We start from the raw sequence: 19,265 nt of genomic DNA, 5'->3' as shown, positions 1-19,265 counted from the left end.
CGAGAGCAGGAGAAATTCCTAGAGCCATAGTGGTGAGATTCCTCCGTTTTAAGGACAAAGAGATGGTCCTTAGATGGGCAAAGAAAACCCGGAGCAGCAGGTGGGAGAACGCGGTGATCCGCGTATATCAAGACTGGAGTGTGGAGGTGGCGAGAAGGAGGGCGAGCTTTAATCGGGCCAAGGCGGTGCTTCACAAAAAGAAGATAAAATTTGGAATGCTGCAACCGGCAAGACTGTGGGTCACATATCAAGGGAGGCACCACTACTTTGAGACGGCGGATGAGGCGTGGACTTTTATTGTGGAAGAAAAACTGGAATAAGCGGGTTATTAAAAAAGAACATTTGAAACAAAGTGGTGGGGCGAGTATGGGGGGGCGTAGAGGGGGGAAAAAGGGGGGGAAAGATGAGTTTTATGTTATTGATCCTGCGATGCGGTAACTTTTCTCTCTTCCACAGGTGGTGGTGGAGGGAGGAAGGGAGGTGGAGGAGATGGGGCATTGGCTATGGGGGGCGGGGCCAAAAGGGAAGCGCGGGCTTTGTTCCCGCGCTATGATAATCATGGCGGGAATAGGGAAGCAGGAAGGAGGGGGCGTCGCACGGTGCGCGCCGAGGTCACGGGGGGAAGCCGAGGTCGGCTAGAGTTTGCTGACTTCTGGGAGCAACATGGGGGGTGTAACTACGCTAGTGGTGGGGGGGGGGGGGGGGGGGGGGGGAGGAGTTACTGGGTTGCTGCTGCTGGGGAGAGGGGGGAGCCGGAATGGGGTGGGGTGGGCGGGGGGGGGCACCGCCTGGGGGGGACACAGCTGCGTGGGAACCGTGTGAGGAGCTGGAAAAAGGGGATGGCTAATCGACAAGGGGAGGGGGGGCGGTAAAAAGCCCCCCAACCCGGTTGATCACCTGGAATGTGAGAGGGCTGAACGGGCCGATAAAGAGGGCACGAGTACTCGCACACCTTAAGAAACTTAAGGCAGACGTGGTTATGTTACAAGAGACGCACTTGAAACTTATAGACCAGGTTAGACTACGCAAAGGATGGGTGGGGCAGGTGTTTCATTCGGGGCTAGATGCGAAAAACAGGGGGGTGGCTATACTAGTGGGGAAGCGGGTTATGTTTGAGGCAAAGACCATAGTGGCGGATAGCGGGGGCAGATACGTGATGGTGAGTGGCAAATTACAGGGGGAGGCGGTGGTCTTGGTAAACGTATATGCCCCGAACTGGGATGATGCCAATTTTATGAGGCGCATGCTAGGACGCATCCCGGACCTCGAGGTGGGAAAGTTGGTAATGGGGGGAGATTTTAATACAGTGCTGGAGCCAGGGCTGGACAGGTCGAGATCCAGGACTGGAAGGAGGCCGGCTGCAGCCAAGGTGCTTAAAGATTTTATGGAGCAGATGGGAGGAGTAGACCCGTGGAGATTTAGCAGCCCTAGGAGTAAGGAGTTTTCGTTTTTCTCCTATGTCCACAAAGTTTATTCGCGAATAGACTTCTTTGTTTTGGGAAGGGCGTTGATCCCGAAGGTGAGGGAGACGGAGTATACGGCTATAGCCATTTCGGATCACGCTCCACATTGGGTAGACTTGGAGATAGGTGAGGAAACAGAAGGGCGTCCACCCTGGAGAATGGACATGGGACTAATGGCAGATGAAGGGGTGTGTCTAAGGGTGAGGGGGTGCATTGAAAAATACTTGGAACTCAATGATAACGGGGAGGTCCAGGTGGGAGTGGTCTGGGAGGCGCTGAAGGCAGTGGTTAGAGGGGAGCTGATATCAATAAGGGCACATAAAGGAAAGCAGGAGAGTAGGGAACGGGAGCGGTTGCTGCAAGAACTTCTGAGGGTGGACAGGCAATATGCGGAGGCACCGGAGGAGGGACTGTACAGGGAAAGGCAAAGGTTACACGTAGAATTTGACTTGCTAACAACGGGTACTGCAGAAGCACAGTGGAGGAAGGCACAGGGTGGACAGTATGAGTATGGGGAGAAGGCGAGCAGGTTGCTGGCCCATCAATTGAGGAAAAGGGGAGCAGCGAGGGAAATAGGGGGAGTGAGGGATGAGGAAGGAGAGATAGAGCGGGGAGCGGAGAGAGTGAATGGAATGTTCAAGGCATTCTATAAAAGATTATACGAAGCTCGGCCCCCGGATGGGAAGGAGAGAATGATGTGCTTCCTGGACCGGCTGGAATTTCCTAAGGTGGAGGAGCAGGAGAGGGTGGGACTGGGAGCACAGATCGAGATAGAGGAAGTAGTGAAAGGAATTAGGAGTATGCAGGCAGGGAAGGCTCCGGGACCGGATGGATTTCCAGTCGAATTTTATAGGAAATATGTGGACTTGCTTGCCCCGATACTGATGAGAACCTTTAATGAGGCGAAGGAAAGGGGACAGCTGCCCCCGACTATGTCGGAGGCAACGATATCGCTTCTCCTAAAGAAGGAAAAAGACCTGCTGCAATGCGGGTCCTATAGACCTATTTCCCTCCTAAATGTAGACGCTAAGATTCTGGCCAAGGTAATGGCAATGAGGATAGAGGATTGTGTCCCGGGGGTAGTCCATGAGGACCAAACTGGGTTTGTGAAGGGGAGACAGCTGAATACGAATATAAGGAGGCTGCTAGGGGTAATGATGATGCCCCCACCAGAGGGGGAAGCGGAGATAGTGGTGGCGATGGATGCCGAGAAAGCATTTGATAGAGTGGAGTGGGATTATTTGTGGGAGGTGTTGAGGAGATTTGGCTTTGGAGATGAATATATTAGATGGCTACAGCTGCTGTATAGGGCCCCGATGGCGAGCGTGGTCACGAATGGACGGGGGTCTGCGTATTTTCGGCTCCATAGAGGGACGAGGCAGGGATGTCCTCTGTCCCCATTATTGTTTGCACTGGCGATTGAGCCCCTGGCAATAGCATTGAGGGGTTCCAGGAAGTGGAGGGGAGTACTCAGGGGAGGAGAGGAACACCGGGTATCTCTTTACGCGGACGATTTATTGGTGTATGTGGCGGACCCGGCGGAGGGGATGCCAGAGATAATGCGGATACTTGGGGAGTTTGGAGAATTTTCAGGATATAAGCTGAACATGGGGAAAAGTGAGCTGTTTGTGGTGCATCCAGGGGAGCAGAGCAGAGAAATAGAGGACTTACCGCTGAGGAAGGTAACAGGGGACTTTCGTTACTTGGGGATCCAGATAGCCAAGAATTGGGGTACATTGCATAGGTTAAACTTAACGCGGTTGGTGGAACAGATGGAGGAGGACTTCAAGAGATGGGACATGGTATCCCTGTCACTGGCAGGGAGGGGACAAGCGGTTAAAATGGTGGTCCTCCCGAGATTCCTCTTTGTGTTTCAGTGCCTCCCGGTGGTGATCACAAAGGCTTTTTTCAAAAGGATTGAGAAGAGTATCATGAGTTTTGTGTGGGCCAGGAAGACCCCGAGAGTGAGGAAGGGATTTTTGCAGCGTAGTAGGGATAGGGGGGGGCTGGCGCTACCGAGCCTGAGTGAGTACTACTGGGCCGCCAACATCTCAATGGTATGTAAGTGGATGGGAGAAGAGGAGGGAGGATGGAAGAGATTGGAGAAGGCGTCCTGTAGGGGGACTTGCCTACAAGCCATGGTGATGGCGCCGTTGCCGTTCTCACCGAAGAAATACACCACAAGCCCGGTGGTGGTGGCTACTCTGAAAATTTGGGGGCAATGGAGACGGCATAGGGGAAAGACAGGAGCCTCGGTGTGGTCCCCGATAAGAAATAATCATAGGTTTGCTCCGGGGAGAATGGATGGGGGATTTGGAACATGGCAAAGAGCAGGAGTAACACAATTGAGAGATCTGTTTGTAGATGGGACGTTTGCAAGTCTGGGAGCGCTGACCGAAAAATATGGGTTGCCCCAAGGGAATGCATTCCGGTATATGCAACTGAGGGCTTTTACGAGGCAACAGTTGAGGGAATTCCCGCAGCTCCCGACGCAGGAGGTGCAGGACAGAGTGATCTCAAAGACATGGGTGGGGGACGGTAAGGTGTCAGACATATATAGGGAGATGAGAGACAAGGGGGAGATTATGATAGACGAGCTGAAAGGGAAATGGGAAGAAGAGCTGGGGGAGGAGATTGAGGAGGGGCTGTGGGCTGATGCCCTAAGTAGGGTAAACTCATCGTCCTCGTGTGCCAGGCTAAGCCTGATACAATTTAAGGTGTTACACAGGGCGCATATGACTGGAACACGGCTTAGCAAATTTTTTGGAGTAGAGGATAGGTGTGCGAGATGCTCGAAAAGCCCAGCGAATCATATCCACATGTTCTGGTCATGTCCGGCACTACAGGGGTTTTGGGTGGGGGTGACAAAGGTGCTTTCGAAGGTAGTGGGGGTCCAGGTCGAACCAAGCTGGGGGTTGGCTATATTTGGGATCGCAGAAGAGCCGGGAGTGCAGGAGGCGAGAGAGGCTGATGTTTTGGCCTTTGCGTCCCTAGTAGCCCGGCGCAGGATACTGTTGATGTGGAAGGAAGCCAAGCCCCCGGGGGTGGAGACCTGGATAAATGACATGACAGGGTTTATAAAGCTGGAACGGATTAAGTTCGTCCTAAGGGGATCGGCTCAAGGGATCACCAGGCGGTGGCAACCGTTCGTCGAATACCTCACAGAAAGATAGAGGGAATGGAAAAGAAGAAGACAGCAGCAGCAGCCCGGGGGGGGGGGGGGGGGGGGGGGGAGGAGGAGGAACCAGAGGGATTCTCAGGGATGTTAATATACAAGTATAATATGTATAGGTTGTTGTTATAGATAATTGTATATTGGACTGTTAAAACATATTTTTGGAGAATATTTATCTGGGACAAGGCAGTTGCCATTTAGTTTTGTTTTTGTTTATATATTATTTATTTCTTGTTTATAAAACTGGCCATTGTTATTTATATTGTTATATTACTGTGTAAAGGATACACAATGTACTGTGATGGTTGGCCAAAAATTTTCAATAAAATATTTGTTTAAAAAAAGGAAGGGTTGGGTAAGTCAGGTATTCCACTTGGGGTTTAACACTAGGGCTCAGGATGTGGTGGTACTGGTAGGCAAGGAGGTACGTCTCAGATGGAGAAGGTGATGGCGGACTATGGGGGCAGGGACATAGAGGTGGTGGGTGCGCTGGAGGGTAGGTTGGTGGCATTAGTGAGCGCATAGCGCCCCTGGGCTTATGGGGGGAGCTAGGAGTAGATCATCCATGGAGGTTCCTAAACCCAGAGATATGGGAGTATTCATTTTTTTTCTCCCCAGTACTCAAGGTGTATTCAAGAATTGACTTCTTCATGGTGGGAAAGGCGCTATTGGCTGGGATTCATAGATCTGAGCATTCAGCAATCATGCTTTACGATCATGCTTCAGACTTTATGGATGCGGTATTGGAAAAGTGGGTAGCTCAGAGGATGGGGTGGAGAATGGATGTGGGGATATTTCAGACCGGTGCTTCTGTGAGAAGATTGGGAAGGTGATTGAGGAGTAGGTGATGCTTAAATTGTACGGGGGAGGTCTCGGATTCGGTGGTCTGGGAGGTGTTGAAGCTGTAGTAAGAGGGGAGGCGATTTCGTTGAAGACTAAGGTAGACAGGGTGGAGAGGGAAGAACGGCAAAGACTGATAGAGGAGATTTTGGAGGCAGATGGGAAGTATGCAGAGGGTACGGACCCGAGTCTCCTGGTTAAGAGGAAGGATCTGCAAGCGAGATGCGATCAACTGTTCACGGGGAAAGCGGTACACCAGCTGAGAAAGGCGATGGGGGCGGTATAGAAGTATGGGGAAAAGGCAGGACGTATGCTGGCCAGCCAACTTTGGAGGGAGACAGCGGAGAGGGGGATAGTTCGGACACGGAATAAGGTGGTCGGTGGTGGCTCGGAGGATATTCATGAAGTATTGGACGAATTTTATTCTTCAAGAGGTGAAGGAGGCAATTGGGAGGATGCAGGCAGGGAAGGCGGCAGGGACGGACGGATTTTATAAGAAATTTCAGGACAAGCTGGCTCCTCTGATGGTGGGCATGTTCGAAGATGCGACGGACAAGGATGTCTTGCCACAAACGATGGAGCACTGCTAAAGAAAGATAACGACCCGGTGAGTGTGGGTCGTATAGATCCATTTCTCTGTTGAATGTAGATGCCCAAAATTTGGCAACGGTGTTGCCGTTAATGCTGGAGGGGTGTCTCCCGAAGGTGATCAGTGAGGATCAGACCAGGTTAGTTAAGGGAAGGCAGTTGTTTTTGAATGTGAGGAGGCTGCTGAATATGGTCCGCTCTCCAGCAGAGGGAAGGGAGGCGCAAGTGGTGGTGGCTCTGGATGCGGAGAAGGCATTCTATCGGGTAGAATGGGGTTATCTCATGGCAGTACTGGAGAGGTTTGGGATCGGCCAAAGTTTAGGGCATGGGTGCGGCTGCTGTATAAGGAACGACGGGCAAGTGTACATACGAATAAGACTTCTGGTGGCGGCTATGAAGGAGTAAGTCGCACTTTTGGTGGCTCCCGCTCGGGTCATCTTTTGGACCTTTCCCCCCGATTTTTACCGGACTTGAATTGTAAAACTGATGACAGAGGCAATTGTGCACTGAATTCACACATCGGTGCTCGTAAAGGCAGAAACAGAAAGACAGAGGAGGCTTGGGATGAAGCTGCAGCAGGAGACAGCATGGTGGAGGACCGGATCTCTGGTTTGTCGACCCAGCATCAACGGAGCAGCTGATGCAAGTTATTCAGGAAGGCTTTGCTAAGCAGAAATGGGACTGCTTGGACCCGATAAAAGAGTCAATTGAGCGGCTGGAGCTTAGATTGATCGCCCAAGATCAGGCGATCCAGAAGGTAGAGAAGGCGCTGGCTGAGCAGGAGGAACATCAAACTGCGGTGGAGTTGGAGGTGGAGATGCTCCAACAGAAGAAACTCCTGGAGAAGGTGGAGGACCTAGACAATAGGTCCCGCCGTCAGAACCTGAAAATCGTTGGGCTCCCGGATGGGTCCGAAGGAACGGACGCTGGGGCATACATCGCAGACATGTTTGAGAAGCTGCAGGGGGATGGGGCATTCTCCCGGCCCTTGGTGGTGGACAGGGCTCACAGAGCACTCACGAGGAAGCCGCGAATGGGAGACCCCACCCCCCACCGAGGGCAATGGTGGCGAGATTCCACAGGTACTTGGTTAAGGAGCGCATTCTACAGTGGGCCAAGCAGACATGGAGCTGTAAGTGGGACAACAGTATCCTGCGGGTTTACCAAGTCCTGAGTGTGGAGGTGGCCAGGAGAAGTGCAGGCTTCAACCAGATTAGGTCGATCCTTTTTAAGAAAAAGGTAAAGTTCGGACTGTTGTATCTGGCCCATCTCTGGGTCACGCACGAGGAACAGCACTTTTATTTTGAGTCGCCCGAGGACGCGCTGGACTTCGCGAAAAGGAACGGACTGGTGGCGGACTGAGAACTTTTGAACTTTGCTGCAACGTTCATGCTTTTTTTTTCTTTTTCTGTTCTTTTAAAAAAAGTTTCTCGTTTTTCGTTTTGTGGAAGCTGTTTGTAATGCCTTTTGCATTGATTTGGGGCCAGCGGTAGAGCTGAGTGAGTTAAGGTTTTCATTTGCACCGTTGGGGGATGGAGGTGTGCTTGTTTAGATCTTGGTGTTCTTCTGTCGGGCAATTGGTGGGGATTGTTTGATGTTGGAGTATGTTTGTATAAGAGGGGGGGGGAACTAAAAGTGGGAGACTATCCGGCGGCAGGGATGGGGGCCACCAAGCTAGCTGGGTGGGCCAGCTCACGGAAGCACAGTGGGGGGGTGCATATGTTCGGTTTATTAAAGGGGTTAGGTTACGGAGAGTTGTAACTCGGGGGTGGGGGGGGGGCGGTTAAATGTTCTGCTGTCGAGGGAGGGACTTGGACTAAGGGACAGACAGGAGGTTGGGGGCAGAGGCTGCCTGGGGGCAGACCACTGGAGGCGTCGAGCATGGGCTGGAGGCGGGCCCAAAAAAGGGGATTGCTCATCGGCGAAGGGGGGGGGGGGCAATGAGCCCCCCAACTAGGCTGATCACCTGGAATGTTCGAGGGTTAAATGGGCCGGTCAAGAGGGCACGTGTGTTCGCGCATCTTAGGGAACTAAGGCGGACGTGGTAATGTTGCAGGCGACGCACCTTAGAGTAACGGACCAGGTTAGACTGAGGAAAGGCTGGGTCAGTCAGGTCTTTCACTCGGGACTGGATTCAAAGACGAGAGGGGTCGCGATCCTGATCAACAAGCGGGTGGTGTTTGAGGCGGGTAGGATAGTCTCGGATGTGGGAGGTCGGTACATTATGGCCAGTGGGAAACTGGAGGGGGTGCAGGTGGTTTTAGTACATGTGTATGCGCCAAATTGGGATGATGTGGAATTTAGAAAGAGGATGCTGGGGAAGGTACCGGACCTGGATTCGCACAGGTTGGTCATGGGAGGGGACTTCAACACAGTTATTGACCCTGGCTTGGATCGGTCAAGCTCGACCAGCAATGATGGGCTCCCGGATGGGTCCGAAGCTTGATAAGAGGTATGCGGAGACCCCTGAGGCAGGGCTTTTAAGGGAACGGCGGAGGCTACACGCGGCGTCGGCTTGTTAACCACAGGGAGGGCGGTGGAGCAGCCAAGAAAGGCGAGGGGGGCGATCTATGAGCATGGAGAGAAGGCCAGCAGAATGATTGCACAGTAGCTTAGAAAGAGGGAGGCAGACAGGGAGATATGGAGAGTAAATGACAGAGATGGGAACCTGGTTGGAGATTCAGCAGGGGTGAATAAGGCGTTTAGGGATTTCTACAGCAGGCTGTATAGGTCAGAACCCCCTATGGGGCTGGAGGGGATGAGGCATTTCTTGGAGGGGCTGAATTTCCTAAAGGTAGACGGGGAGCTGGTAGAAGGGCTGGGGGCCCCATTCGGGCTGGAAGAGACAGTGGAGGGCTTGAAGGCCATGCAGTCGGGAAAAGCCCCGGGGCCGGCGGGTACCCAGTGGAGTTTTATTAAAAGTTCTCTGGGATATTAGGACCGGTGTTGGTGAGGATGTTCAATGGGGCAAGGGAAAGGGATGCTGTCCCCGACGATGTCACAGGCCACGATTTCGCTGATTCTGAAGCGGGACAAAAACCCGGAGCTGTATGTGTCCTACAGGCCAATATCCCTGTTGAATGTGGATGCCAAATTGCTGGCCAAAATTTTGTCCTCCAGGATTGAGTTCCGGACGTTATTGGGGAGGACCAGACGGGGTTTGTTAAGGGTAGGCAGTTGGTGGCTCTAATGTAAGACGGTTGTTAAACGTGATCATGATGCCCCTGGAAGGTAGGGAGGTGGAGGTAGTGATCGCAATGGATGCATAAAAGGCTATTGATCGGGTAGAATGGGATTATCTGTGGGACATGCTGGGACGGTTCGGATTTGGGTGGGGCTTTATTGACTGGGTCAGGTTGCTGTATCAGGCTCCTGTAGCAAGTGTACGGACGAATAGGACAACATCGGACTATTTTAGACTGCACCAGGGGGCGAGACAGGGATGCCCCCTCTCCCCACTGTTGTTCGCGCTAGCTATAGAGCCGTTGGCAACTGCTTGGAGGGCCTCAAGGGGCTGGGCGGGGGGAGGGGGGAGCACAGAGTCTCGCTCTATGCAGACGACCTGCTTCTGTATGTATTGGACCCAATAGAGGTGATAGAAGAAATCATGAGGCTTCTCTGGGAATTTGGCCGGTTTTCGGGGTATAAGCTAAATATGGGGAAAAGTGAGGTGTTTGTGGTCTAGGCGAGGGGACAGGTGAGGCGATTGGGGGAACTGCCGTTTAGATTAGTAGGGGGAAGCTTTAGGTACGTAGGCATTCAAGTGGCGCGGGAATGGGACCGGCTGCATAAATTAAATCTGGCCCGACGGTGGACCAAATGAAGGACGATTTTTGGAGGTGGGACACGCTTCCATTGTCACTGGCTGGGAGGGTGTAGACGGTGAAGATGACGGTCCACCTGTTCGTGTTTTATTGTCTCCCCATCTTTATTCCGCAGTCCTTTTTTAAACAGGTCAACAAAGTGATCTCTGGCTTCGTTTGGGCGGGCAAGACCCCGTGAGTAAGGTAATGCTTGAGCGGAGTCGGGGTGAGTGCGGGTTGGCGCTACCAAATTTTAATAACTATTACTGGGTGGTGAATATAGCCATGATCAGGAAGTTGGTGGTGGGGGAGGGGTCGGCATGGGAGGGTGTGGAGGCAGCTTCATGCAAGGGCATCAGTCTGGGGGCATTGGTAACTGCGCCTCTGCCGTTCCCGCCGGCACGGTACTCCACCAGCCCCATGGTGGTGGCGGCCCTGAGAGTTTGGGGCCAGTGGAGGAGACATGTGGGAGCAGAGGGAGCATCATTCTGGTCCCCAATCTGTAATAATCATCGGCTTGCCCCGGGAAGTATGGATGGGGTGGGGGGGGGGGTTCCCGGATATGGCGGAGAGCAGGGATTGAGAGGATGAGGGCTATGTTTATAGAGGGGAGCTTTCCGAGTATGAGGGTGCTGGAGGAGAAGTTTGGGTTGGGGAGGGGAAACAAATTCAGGTATCTGCAGGTGCAGGACTTCCTACATAAACAGGTGTCAACCTTCCCGCTCCTATCGCCAAGGGGGATTCAGGACAGGGTAGTTTCCAGAGGGTGGGTAGGAGAAGGGAGCATCTCTGACATTTACAAGGAACTTATGAGGTCAGAGGAGACGCAAACCGAGGTGCTGAAGCGCAAGTGGGAGGAGGGGCTGGGATGAGAGATAGAGGATGGTCTATGGGCGGACGTGTTGAGTAGAGTCAACGCGTCTGCAACATGTGCCAGGCTCAGCCTGATACAATTCAAGGTTGTACATCGGGCTCACATGACAGTTGCCCGGATGAGCAGATTCTTTGAGGTGGAAGACAGGTGTGCAAAATGTGCGGGAGGACCAGTGAACCATGTCCACATGTTCTGGACATGTCCGAAACTTAGGGGATTTTGGCACGGGTTTTCAGATGTCATACCCACGGTGTTGTCCACTGAGTCCAGAGGTGGTGATTTTCGGGGTGTCGGAAGACCCGGGAATCCAGGAGGAGAAAGAGGCAGACGTTCTGGCCTTTGCTTCCCTGGTAGCCTGGAGACAGATACTATTAGCTTGGAGGGACTCAAAGGCCCCGAAGTCGGAGACCTGGCTATCGGACATGGCTAGCTTTCTCTGTTTGGAGAAAATCAAGTTCACCTTGAGAGGGTCACTGTTAGGGTTCGCCCGGAGGTGGCAGCCGTTCGTCGACTTCTTCGCGGAAAATTAATCGTCAGCAGAAGGGGGGGGGGGGGGGGGGGGGGGTGGGGGGTTAGTTGGTTAGTTTAGCTTAGAGTAGGGGGTTAATAAAGGTGGGACCTGTAAGGGAGGGAGACCGCTTTTGCACTATGTTTATAGTTTCATGTACATTGTTTATTTTATTGCTGCTATAATACCAAAAATACCTGAATAAAATGTTTATTAAAAAAAAAGTGTATATACGAATAATTCAAACTCGGGGTATTTCGAATTACATCGGGGCACGAGGCAGGAGTGCCCTATGTCCCTCCGCTCCTGTTTGCAATGGCTATAGTGCCCTTGGCCATTGCTCGAAGGAGCTCAGGGTTGTGGACGGGGATGATCAGGGGTGAGGTAGAACATAGGGCAGCACGGTTGCACAGTGGTGAGCACTGTTGCTTTACAGCATCAGGGTCCCAGGTTCGATTCCCAGCTTGGGTCACTGTCTCTATGTTCCCCCCATGTCTGCGTGGGTTTCCTCTGGTTTCCTCCCACAAGTCCCGAAAGATGTGCTTGTTAGGTGAATTGGACATTCTGAATCCTCACAGTAATTTCATTGCAGTGTTACTGTAAGCCTACTTGTGACACCAATAAAGATTATTATATGCAGATGATATGCTCCTGTACAACTCTGAGCCGACGCTATCGATGGGGGGTATAATGGAGTTGCTCCAGAGGTTTGGGAAGTTCTCGGGGTGCAGGTTAAACCTCGGGAAAAGTGAGGTTTTCATGGTCTCCCCACTGGAAGTGGGAAAGCGAATGGGAGGGTTGCCATTCCGCTTGGCAACGTCTGACTTTAAGTATTTGGGAGTGCAGATGGCTCGGGATTGGGCAGGGCTCCGGAAGTTTAATTTTACCAGTTTGTTGGGGAGGGTGAAGGCCAATTTATCGAGGTGGGACAATCTCCCTTTGTCACTGGCAAGCCAGGTGCAGGTTGTCAAAATTCATGTGTTGCCGCGGTTCCTGTTTTTGTTCCAGTGTCTGCTGGTCTTTCTACTTAATTTGTTCCTTAAGGGGGATGGATAAGTGTTTTTTTAAATAAATTTAGAATACCCAATTCATATTTTCCAATTAAGGGGCAATTTAGTGTGGCCAATCCACCTACCCTGCCCATCTTTGGGTTGTGGGGGCGAAACCCACGCAAACACGGGGAGAATGTGCAAACTCCACACAGACAGTGACCCAGAGCCGGGATCGAACCTGGGACCTCGGCACCATGAGGCAGCAGTGTTAACCACTGCGCCACTGTGCTGCCCTAGGGGGGTGGATAAGTTGATCTCCTTGTCCATTTGGGGGAGGGGGGGTGGGGAAGGTCCTCAGGATTAGGAAGGTAATATTGCAGAGGGACAGGGGGGGGGGAGAGAGGGGGGCTCCCAAACTTGCTTTACTATTATTAGGCAGCAAATGCTGAGAAGGTGCAACGAGGGAGGGCTCTGTGGGTAAGGACGGAGGGAGGGCTCTGTGGGTAAGGACAGAGGAAGGGCTCTGTGGGTAAGGACGGAGGCGGGTTCTTGCAGGGGGTTGGCGTTGCGGGCGCTGGCAACGGCATCGCTCCCGATGGCCCCAGGAAAGTATTCGGGGAGTCAGGTGCTGGTGGCCACATTGATGATTTGGAGGCAGTTTAAATTGCACTTTAAATTGAGGGCTGGGTCAGGGGAAGCCGCCGATTAGGGAGAATCACAAGTTTGAGCCAGGAAGGATGGATGCGAGGTTTGGCTGTTGGAAGGAGAAGGGTGTCAGTGAAATTAAGGATTTGGTCCTTGGGGGACGACTTGCGAGTCTAGAAGAGCTGGGAGAGAAATATGGGTTGACACAGAGAGGGGGGTTTAGATACATGCAGGTGCGGGACTTCGCAAGGAAGCTTTCCCAGCCTTCCCGGTATCGCTGAACCCTTCGTTGTTGGAGGAGGTGTTGTCAGTGGGAGGAATGGCGAAGAGAATCATCTCAGCAATTTACGGAAAGACCCAGGAGGATGGGGTGCCCGTGGAGTGGATTAAGATGAATTGGGAAGAGGAGCTGGGGTTGACGCTAGAAGAGGGAATGTAGTGTGAGGTGCTGCGGAGGAGAGTGAATGCCTCAACTTCTTGTGCGAGGTTGAGGCTGACACAGCTGAAGGTAGTGTATAGGGCACACCTCACTAAATCAAGGATGAGCCGGCTGTTCGAGGGGATGGATGTACCTGGGAGAAATGTGGGAGGGGCCCTGTGAATCATGTTCACATGTTTTGGTCCTGTCCGAAACTAGAAAAGTTTTGGAATTCTGTATCCAGGACAACTTCAGGGGTCTTACATGTGGATGTGAAGCCCGCCCTCCCTAGAAGCTATGTTCGGCGTGTCGGATCAGCTCAAGCTGCACAGGGGTAGATGTCTTAGCCTTTGCCGCGTTGATCGCTCGAAGGTGGGTTTTGTCGGGGTGGAGGTCAGCCTCTCCACCCTCCCTCTTGGTGTGGTGGAGGGATTTACTGGAGTTTTTGACCCTAGAGAAGGTAAAGTTCGAGCTGAGGGGGATGAAGGAGGGGTTCGACAATTGTTGAGGTTTCTTTGGTATGCATTTTCGGGAATTGGTTACCGTTGACTGTTATGGGGAGGGATTGGGGGGCGGTGGTCTTGTTTGTTTGTTTGCTTGGGGCTGTTTGGATGTTGTATTTTGAAAAAGTTCAAAATTTGTTGAATACAAATACTTTTAAAAACAGCTGTTCCCATTAGCTGTTGGAAGCACGACGACCATGGGACTGGGATTTAAGGTTCTGGCAAAATATGTGGAGGATATAACAAAAAACCTTTTTTACACAACGAATGCTAATGACCTGAAGATCATTGCCTACGAGGGTAACAGAAGCAGAGCCAATTAATGAAAAATGAATGAAAATCGCTTATTGTCACAAGTAGGTTTCAAATGAAGTTACTGTGAAAAGCCCCTAGTCGCCACATTCCGGTGCCTGTTCGGGGAGGTAGGTACGGGAATTGAACCGTGCTGCTGGCTGCCTTGGTCTGCTTCCAAAGCCAGCGATTTAGCCCTGTGCTAAACAGCCCCAGAATTAATGATTTAAAAGAAAATTGAATGGGCATTTGAGAGAAATAAACTTGTGGGCTCCAGAGAGAATAGTTATGAAGGGAATGGGATTACTTTTCAGAGCTGGCATGGACTTGATGGGCTGAATAGCTTCCTTCTGTCTCATTATGGCTCAATGCCGACACCTCGACCTCTGGTCACCGAGGGAGATGCTGACATTCTGCTCCCCTATCAGAGACAAAGCATCACGCAAGTCATTTGAGCACAATTTAGTGGATAATTATGGATCAGCCCTCTTGGGGAATTTAACATTCAATCATTTCATCTTCCTACTCATTTTCATTTGGCATACAACCCATGTAAAAGCTTATACTCACATTTTAAAGAAATAGTGCTGCCATTGAAAAGAGTCTTCCTGAATGTATAATTAGAATTTAACTGAAGAAAATCAAAAAGATAAAGGTTAATTTTATGTGAACAGTGAAATCTGAGAATTGCAAGATGTTTTCAACCAGTATAAAAATTAATTTTGGAATATCCAACAACAACATAATCAGGGAAAGCACATAGCCACGTTTTGCAAATCTTGGCACTCAGGAGCAAAAGCTTAGTTTCAGCTTTGATTTTGCCTTCATCGGCCCCTCCAGCTTGACGATACACCACCAGCTCCGGAGCTTGCCATTCCTCTAAATCTTGGTCTCATCTTGATTCCCCTCTGTCACTTTACCCTGTGTACTGCACTGTGTATTCAGCTGCCTCAGCTCCACACTTTCTTCATCTCTCCCCCTCCCCCTCCCAGACCATCTGTAAAATTATTCATACGGATCCTGGCAAATTAGATAATATTATTTTATGAAAACAAGATGTTGCACAATGTAATATGTGATATATTGTTAGGGCCATGATTTAGTGACTGCTGCAGTTATTTTTTATATGTTATTCTGTGACATATTACAATGAAGAACGCATTATTGTGGTGTTATATCTAGCATCTACAGAAGTAATGTAAGTAAGGGATGGATTGTAACTGATCCAAATGTCAGATGATAAGTCATGTGGAGGAGAACATGGTGGAGACTGGAAATAGAATTTTGAGCTGGCAGACTTGAGGTTCGCCCACCACTGTGAACGATAGAAAACTGGGTCACAGCCAAAATCAGAGGTGGGTAGCCTCAAACATCAAGCAGAAAGGAATGGGTAAACTCAAAAATTAGCTGTGGAAAACAGGTTTAAAGAAAGACTACTGTAGTGAAAAGATTGGGAGACACAAGTGTTGTCTTGCTTTGTCTGGTATCATAGGTAACTAGGTACCATAGAAAAAGTCTTAGTTTTTGTCCAGGCAAAAGTCATGACATAGGAAGTGCACATAGAGGCAAGACTTATTTCAAGAGCATAATACTCCCATTATAAACAGCATATCTACAACTAATCGTGAGCAATGCCATGAAGATTTACTCGGAAGTTATTATTTCTTGGAGTACTCATTTGAAGAAATACTGAACAAAACTTTCAATAAGGCTCATGAATCTGCCAAACACAGTCTGTGGTTTCACAGTACACATACAGATCACATTCTATATGCAGCAGTTGCTCAGGGGAAACGGCAAGGTAGTAGTAACAATCCAGAGGCCCAGTCTAATTCTTTGGTGACAGGGGTTAAAATCCCACAACAGCAGCTGATGAAATTTAAATTCAATTAATAATCCTGAAATATAAAGCTTGTCACAGTAATGGTGACCATGAAACAATTGATTGTTGCAAAAACCCATCTGGTTCATTAACGTCTGCTGTCCTTACTTGTTCTGGCTGACATGTGACGCCAGCCCCACAACAATGTTGTTGACACTTAATTGGGATGGACAACAAATGCTGGCCTGGTCAGCAACACCCACATCCAATGAAGGAATTTTTAGAAAGTTGCTAGGCTTCAATATCACATTGGAATTATACTGGGATGTATAAACAGAAAAGATTATATAATGAGAACTTTAGGAAGGAATGGTTGAGTGAGGTATCCTACTGATCACTGGTACTAAATGCAGTGCGGAACATCAGCTGATCATTGATGGAAAATGGTAGACGTTACAGAAAATGAATCTATCTCCACTTAAATCAGTGCAGCCCAACGAGAGACAGCCTGGGACAGAATTTCAAATGATTCCATAGAGATTTGGACATCAAGATGTGATGTTACAAAATAGAAACAAGGTACAGCGAACTGGTAGAGACAGTTACAAACACAGGATTAAGCAGGATATCAGAAAATACAAAAAGTGGCCTAAGTTAGGTTTGGAATTCATGTGCATAAATGCACAAATAGTGGCTGCAAAGGTGTCAGTATAAATAACTAAATGGTAATAACGGAAACCTGGCTGAAAATATTTAATATTCTTGGTTACAAGTTCTTCGGAAAGATATGGTGGGGAAAAAAAGGGATAGCAGTTTTGATTAACATGTTATAGTGCTAGAAGAGAAGGGTGTCCTTGAGGGGGATCAAAGACAAAATGTATTTAGTTACAGTTAAGAAACAATAAAGCAACTATTATGCTACTGGCTGTATTTTATAGGTCAAATAATGGGAAACAGATCGAAGAACATTTTTGCAAAAAGCATTACTGAGAACTATAGGGTATTGATAATGGGAGACTTTAACTACTCCGATATTGAATGGAACACTGATTGTGTTAACAGAGAAGAGAAGGGATTTCTGAAGCGTGTTCAAGAGAGTTTTATTTTTCAATATGTTTCTTGCCCAATGAAGAAGGCAGCATTGTTGGATCTAATCCTGGGAAATGAAGTGGGTCAAGTGGAGAATCTCGGAGGTGGAGAGCACCTCAAGAATAGTGATCATAAAACTGTATTGCTTAGATTAGTTATATAGAAAGAAAAGAAGCAATTTAGAATAAAGATCATTAACTAGAAGGGGGTTAACTTTGGCGAGTTGAAGAAACTTCTAGACCAGGCAAACTGGAGTCAAAGACTGGCAATAAGAAATGCAATGTAGCAATGGTCAACCTTTGAACAGGAAGTTATTTGGATACAGTCGACAAGGGTGAAAGGGATGGCAACCAAATCCTGAGCTCCCAAGATGCTGAACAGGTTACTGAGTTGGATGGTCAGCTATAACCATAATGAATGGCGGAGCAGATTCAAAGGGCTGAATGGCCTACTCCTGCTCCTATTTCCTATGTTTTAACAGTGAGGAACAGACTGGTAAAATTTTATCTTGTTTCAGTAAGTTAAGGAACATAACAGTAATACTTGCTTTAGGTTTGATGACAACAACTGAACTCACAAAAGAGAGATGTAATCCATGTAATATAGACATAGAATTTACAGTGCAGAAGGAGGCCATTTGGCCCATCATGTCCACACTGGAAAGACCAACACCTAAGCCCACACCTCCACCCTATCTCCACAACCCAGTAACCCCACCTAATCTTTTTGAACACTACGGGCAATTTAGTATGGTCAGTCCACCTAACCTGCACATCTTTGGACTGTGGGAGGAAACCGGAGCACCTGGAGGAAACCCACGCAGACACAGGGAGAACATGCAGATGCCACACAGCCAGTCACCCAAGCGAGGAATTGAACCTGGGATCCTGGAGCTGTGAAGCAACTGTGCTAACCACTGTGCTACCATACTGTACCGTTGGAATAAGCCATTTTATAAGTGAATAGTCCCTCGTGAGATACCTATGCTCTTGAATAAGCTCCCATATATAAAGTACAAAATTAAACTTGACATGAAGCATAATAAAGCAATTATTTCTGGAACCTCAGTGGAACTGCAATCTTCTTGGCTTGAACATTGAAGAATTGTAAGATTGTGTTGGAGAAGTATTAATGGTACCACAGAATAAGATTCAGAACGAAGACATAAAGCAAATTGTCTTCAATTATACCTGTCAGAGGTTAAACATCCTGCTAAAAGATGCATGTTTGGTTCATGGAGTACGAGGTTAACAGAAGACATTAATGAGAATTGTGAAATCTGAAAAAAAAATCAGAAGATGCAAGTCACAGTAAGTGATCAAACTCCACACTGACTGGTACCACTAATCTCCCTCATTTCAAACCTCCCTCTTCTTCACCACTCCTATCCCTTCTCTCCCATTCCGTCCCACCTACTCTTACTCCTATCCCTCTCTCTCCCACACAACCTTCCATATGCTACATAATTTATCTCTTGTCTGCGCTGTTACCTCCATAACGGGAATGCTCCATCTGGACACCTCGGCAGCGAGACTGGCCCGGATAACACAGAGTAAGACTAGATAGAACCAAGGTCTGCTTCCTTCTCCGAGGCCCAGCATCACACTCATCCCAAACTCAGTGGCCGCCATCTCCGGGTGCCACTACACGGCCCGTCACTTCCGCCTCCGGCTTGCTACAGTTCAGATTTCCTGCCACCAGATGGCGACCGGGACCTCCCATTGCCAGGTGGTTCCGGCCCAGCCCCGAGACCTCCCAGCATCAGGTGGCGCTCGCTCGGCACCGGGACCACCCACCACCGGGTGGCGCTCGCATAGCTATGGACCTCCCAGCTCCAGGTGGCGCTCGCACGGCGCCGGGACCTCCAACCTCCAGTAGCACCGTCCGACCCCGGGATTTGCTGCCTTTGGTTCTGAATTTATTTTTAAATTGCGAAGCGCTGGTTAGGTTAGGTAATGTCGTTTTGGGTTCTTATGAGGTTCACCAGTACAGCCCTTCTCAAGCTAAAGACCCCTTCATCTTCTTCTCCTCCTCCACTCACTTTACCCTTCGCCCTTATACCCCCATCATATCACTCTCCAACTCTAATCATTCCCACTCACTGCCTTTAACCCGACTTTCATGTCCTCCCCACCCCGCTCATCTGGTTTGTGCGATGTTTGCCAGACACTCCCCTAAGTGTGCATGTGCAGAATTGATGTTGTGCGGTGGTACATAATTCAGTCACATGTTAGTAACTTCAGAGAAAATAAAA

General features: G+C 49.6%; 2 protein-coding genes across 6 annotated transcripts in view; one reads left to right on the top strand and one right to left on the bottom strand.

Annotated features, from left to right (window-relative positions):
- Positions 1-18,679, bottom strand: part of LOC140398252 (transmembrane protein 87A-like) — a 139,808-nt gene extending 121,129 nt beyond the window's left edge. For 2 of the 3 annotated variants that reach the window (XM_072486696.1, XM_072486701.1), the window contains exons 1-2: positions 18,502-18,679; positions 14,671-14,731 (exon numbers count right to left, since the gene is read on the bottom strand). In XM_072486696.1, the coding sequence (XP_072342797.1) occupies positions 14,671-14,731; positions 18,502-18,642 (202 nt within the window). In that variant the 5' untranslated portion in view covers positions 18,643-18,679. Of the gene's footprint in view, positions 1-14,670; positions 14,732-18,201; positions 18,291-18,501 lie in introns of all 3 variants that reach the window. The other variant, XM_072486710.1, reaches the window with a different exon arrangement.
- A 188-nt stretch (positions 18,680-18,867) lies between these two features.
- LOC140398239 (neutral alpha-glucosidase C-like) overlaps positions 18,868-19,265 on the top strand; it is a 352,477-nt gene continuing 352,079 nt past the window's right edge. For all 3 annotated transcript variants that reach the window (XM_072486683.1, XM_072486676.1, XM_072486666.1), the window contains exon 1: positions 18,868-18,963. The gene's annotated coding sequence lies outside the window, so the exon portion shown is untranslated. The remainder of the gene's footprint in view (positions 18,964-19,265) is intronic.

Source organism: Scyliorhinus torazame, chromosome 2, assembly GCF_047496885.1.
Source record: "Scyliorhinus torazame isolate Kashiwa2021f chromosome 2, sScyTor2.1, whole genome shotgun sequence".
Lineage (NCBI taxonomy): Eukaryota > Metazoa > Chordata > Chondrichthyes > Carcharhiniformes > Scyliorhinidae > Scyliorhinus > Scyliorhinus torazame.
Note: the sequence above shows the minus strand (reverse complement) of the source record. Positions and strands in the feature narration are given on the sequence as shown.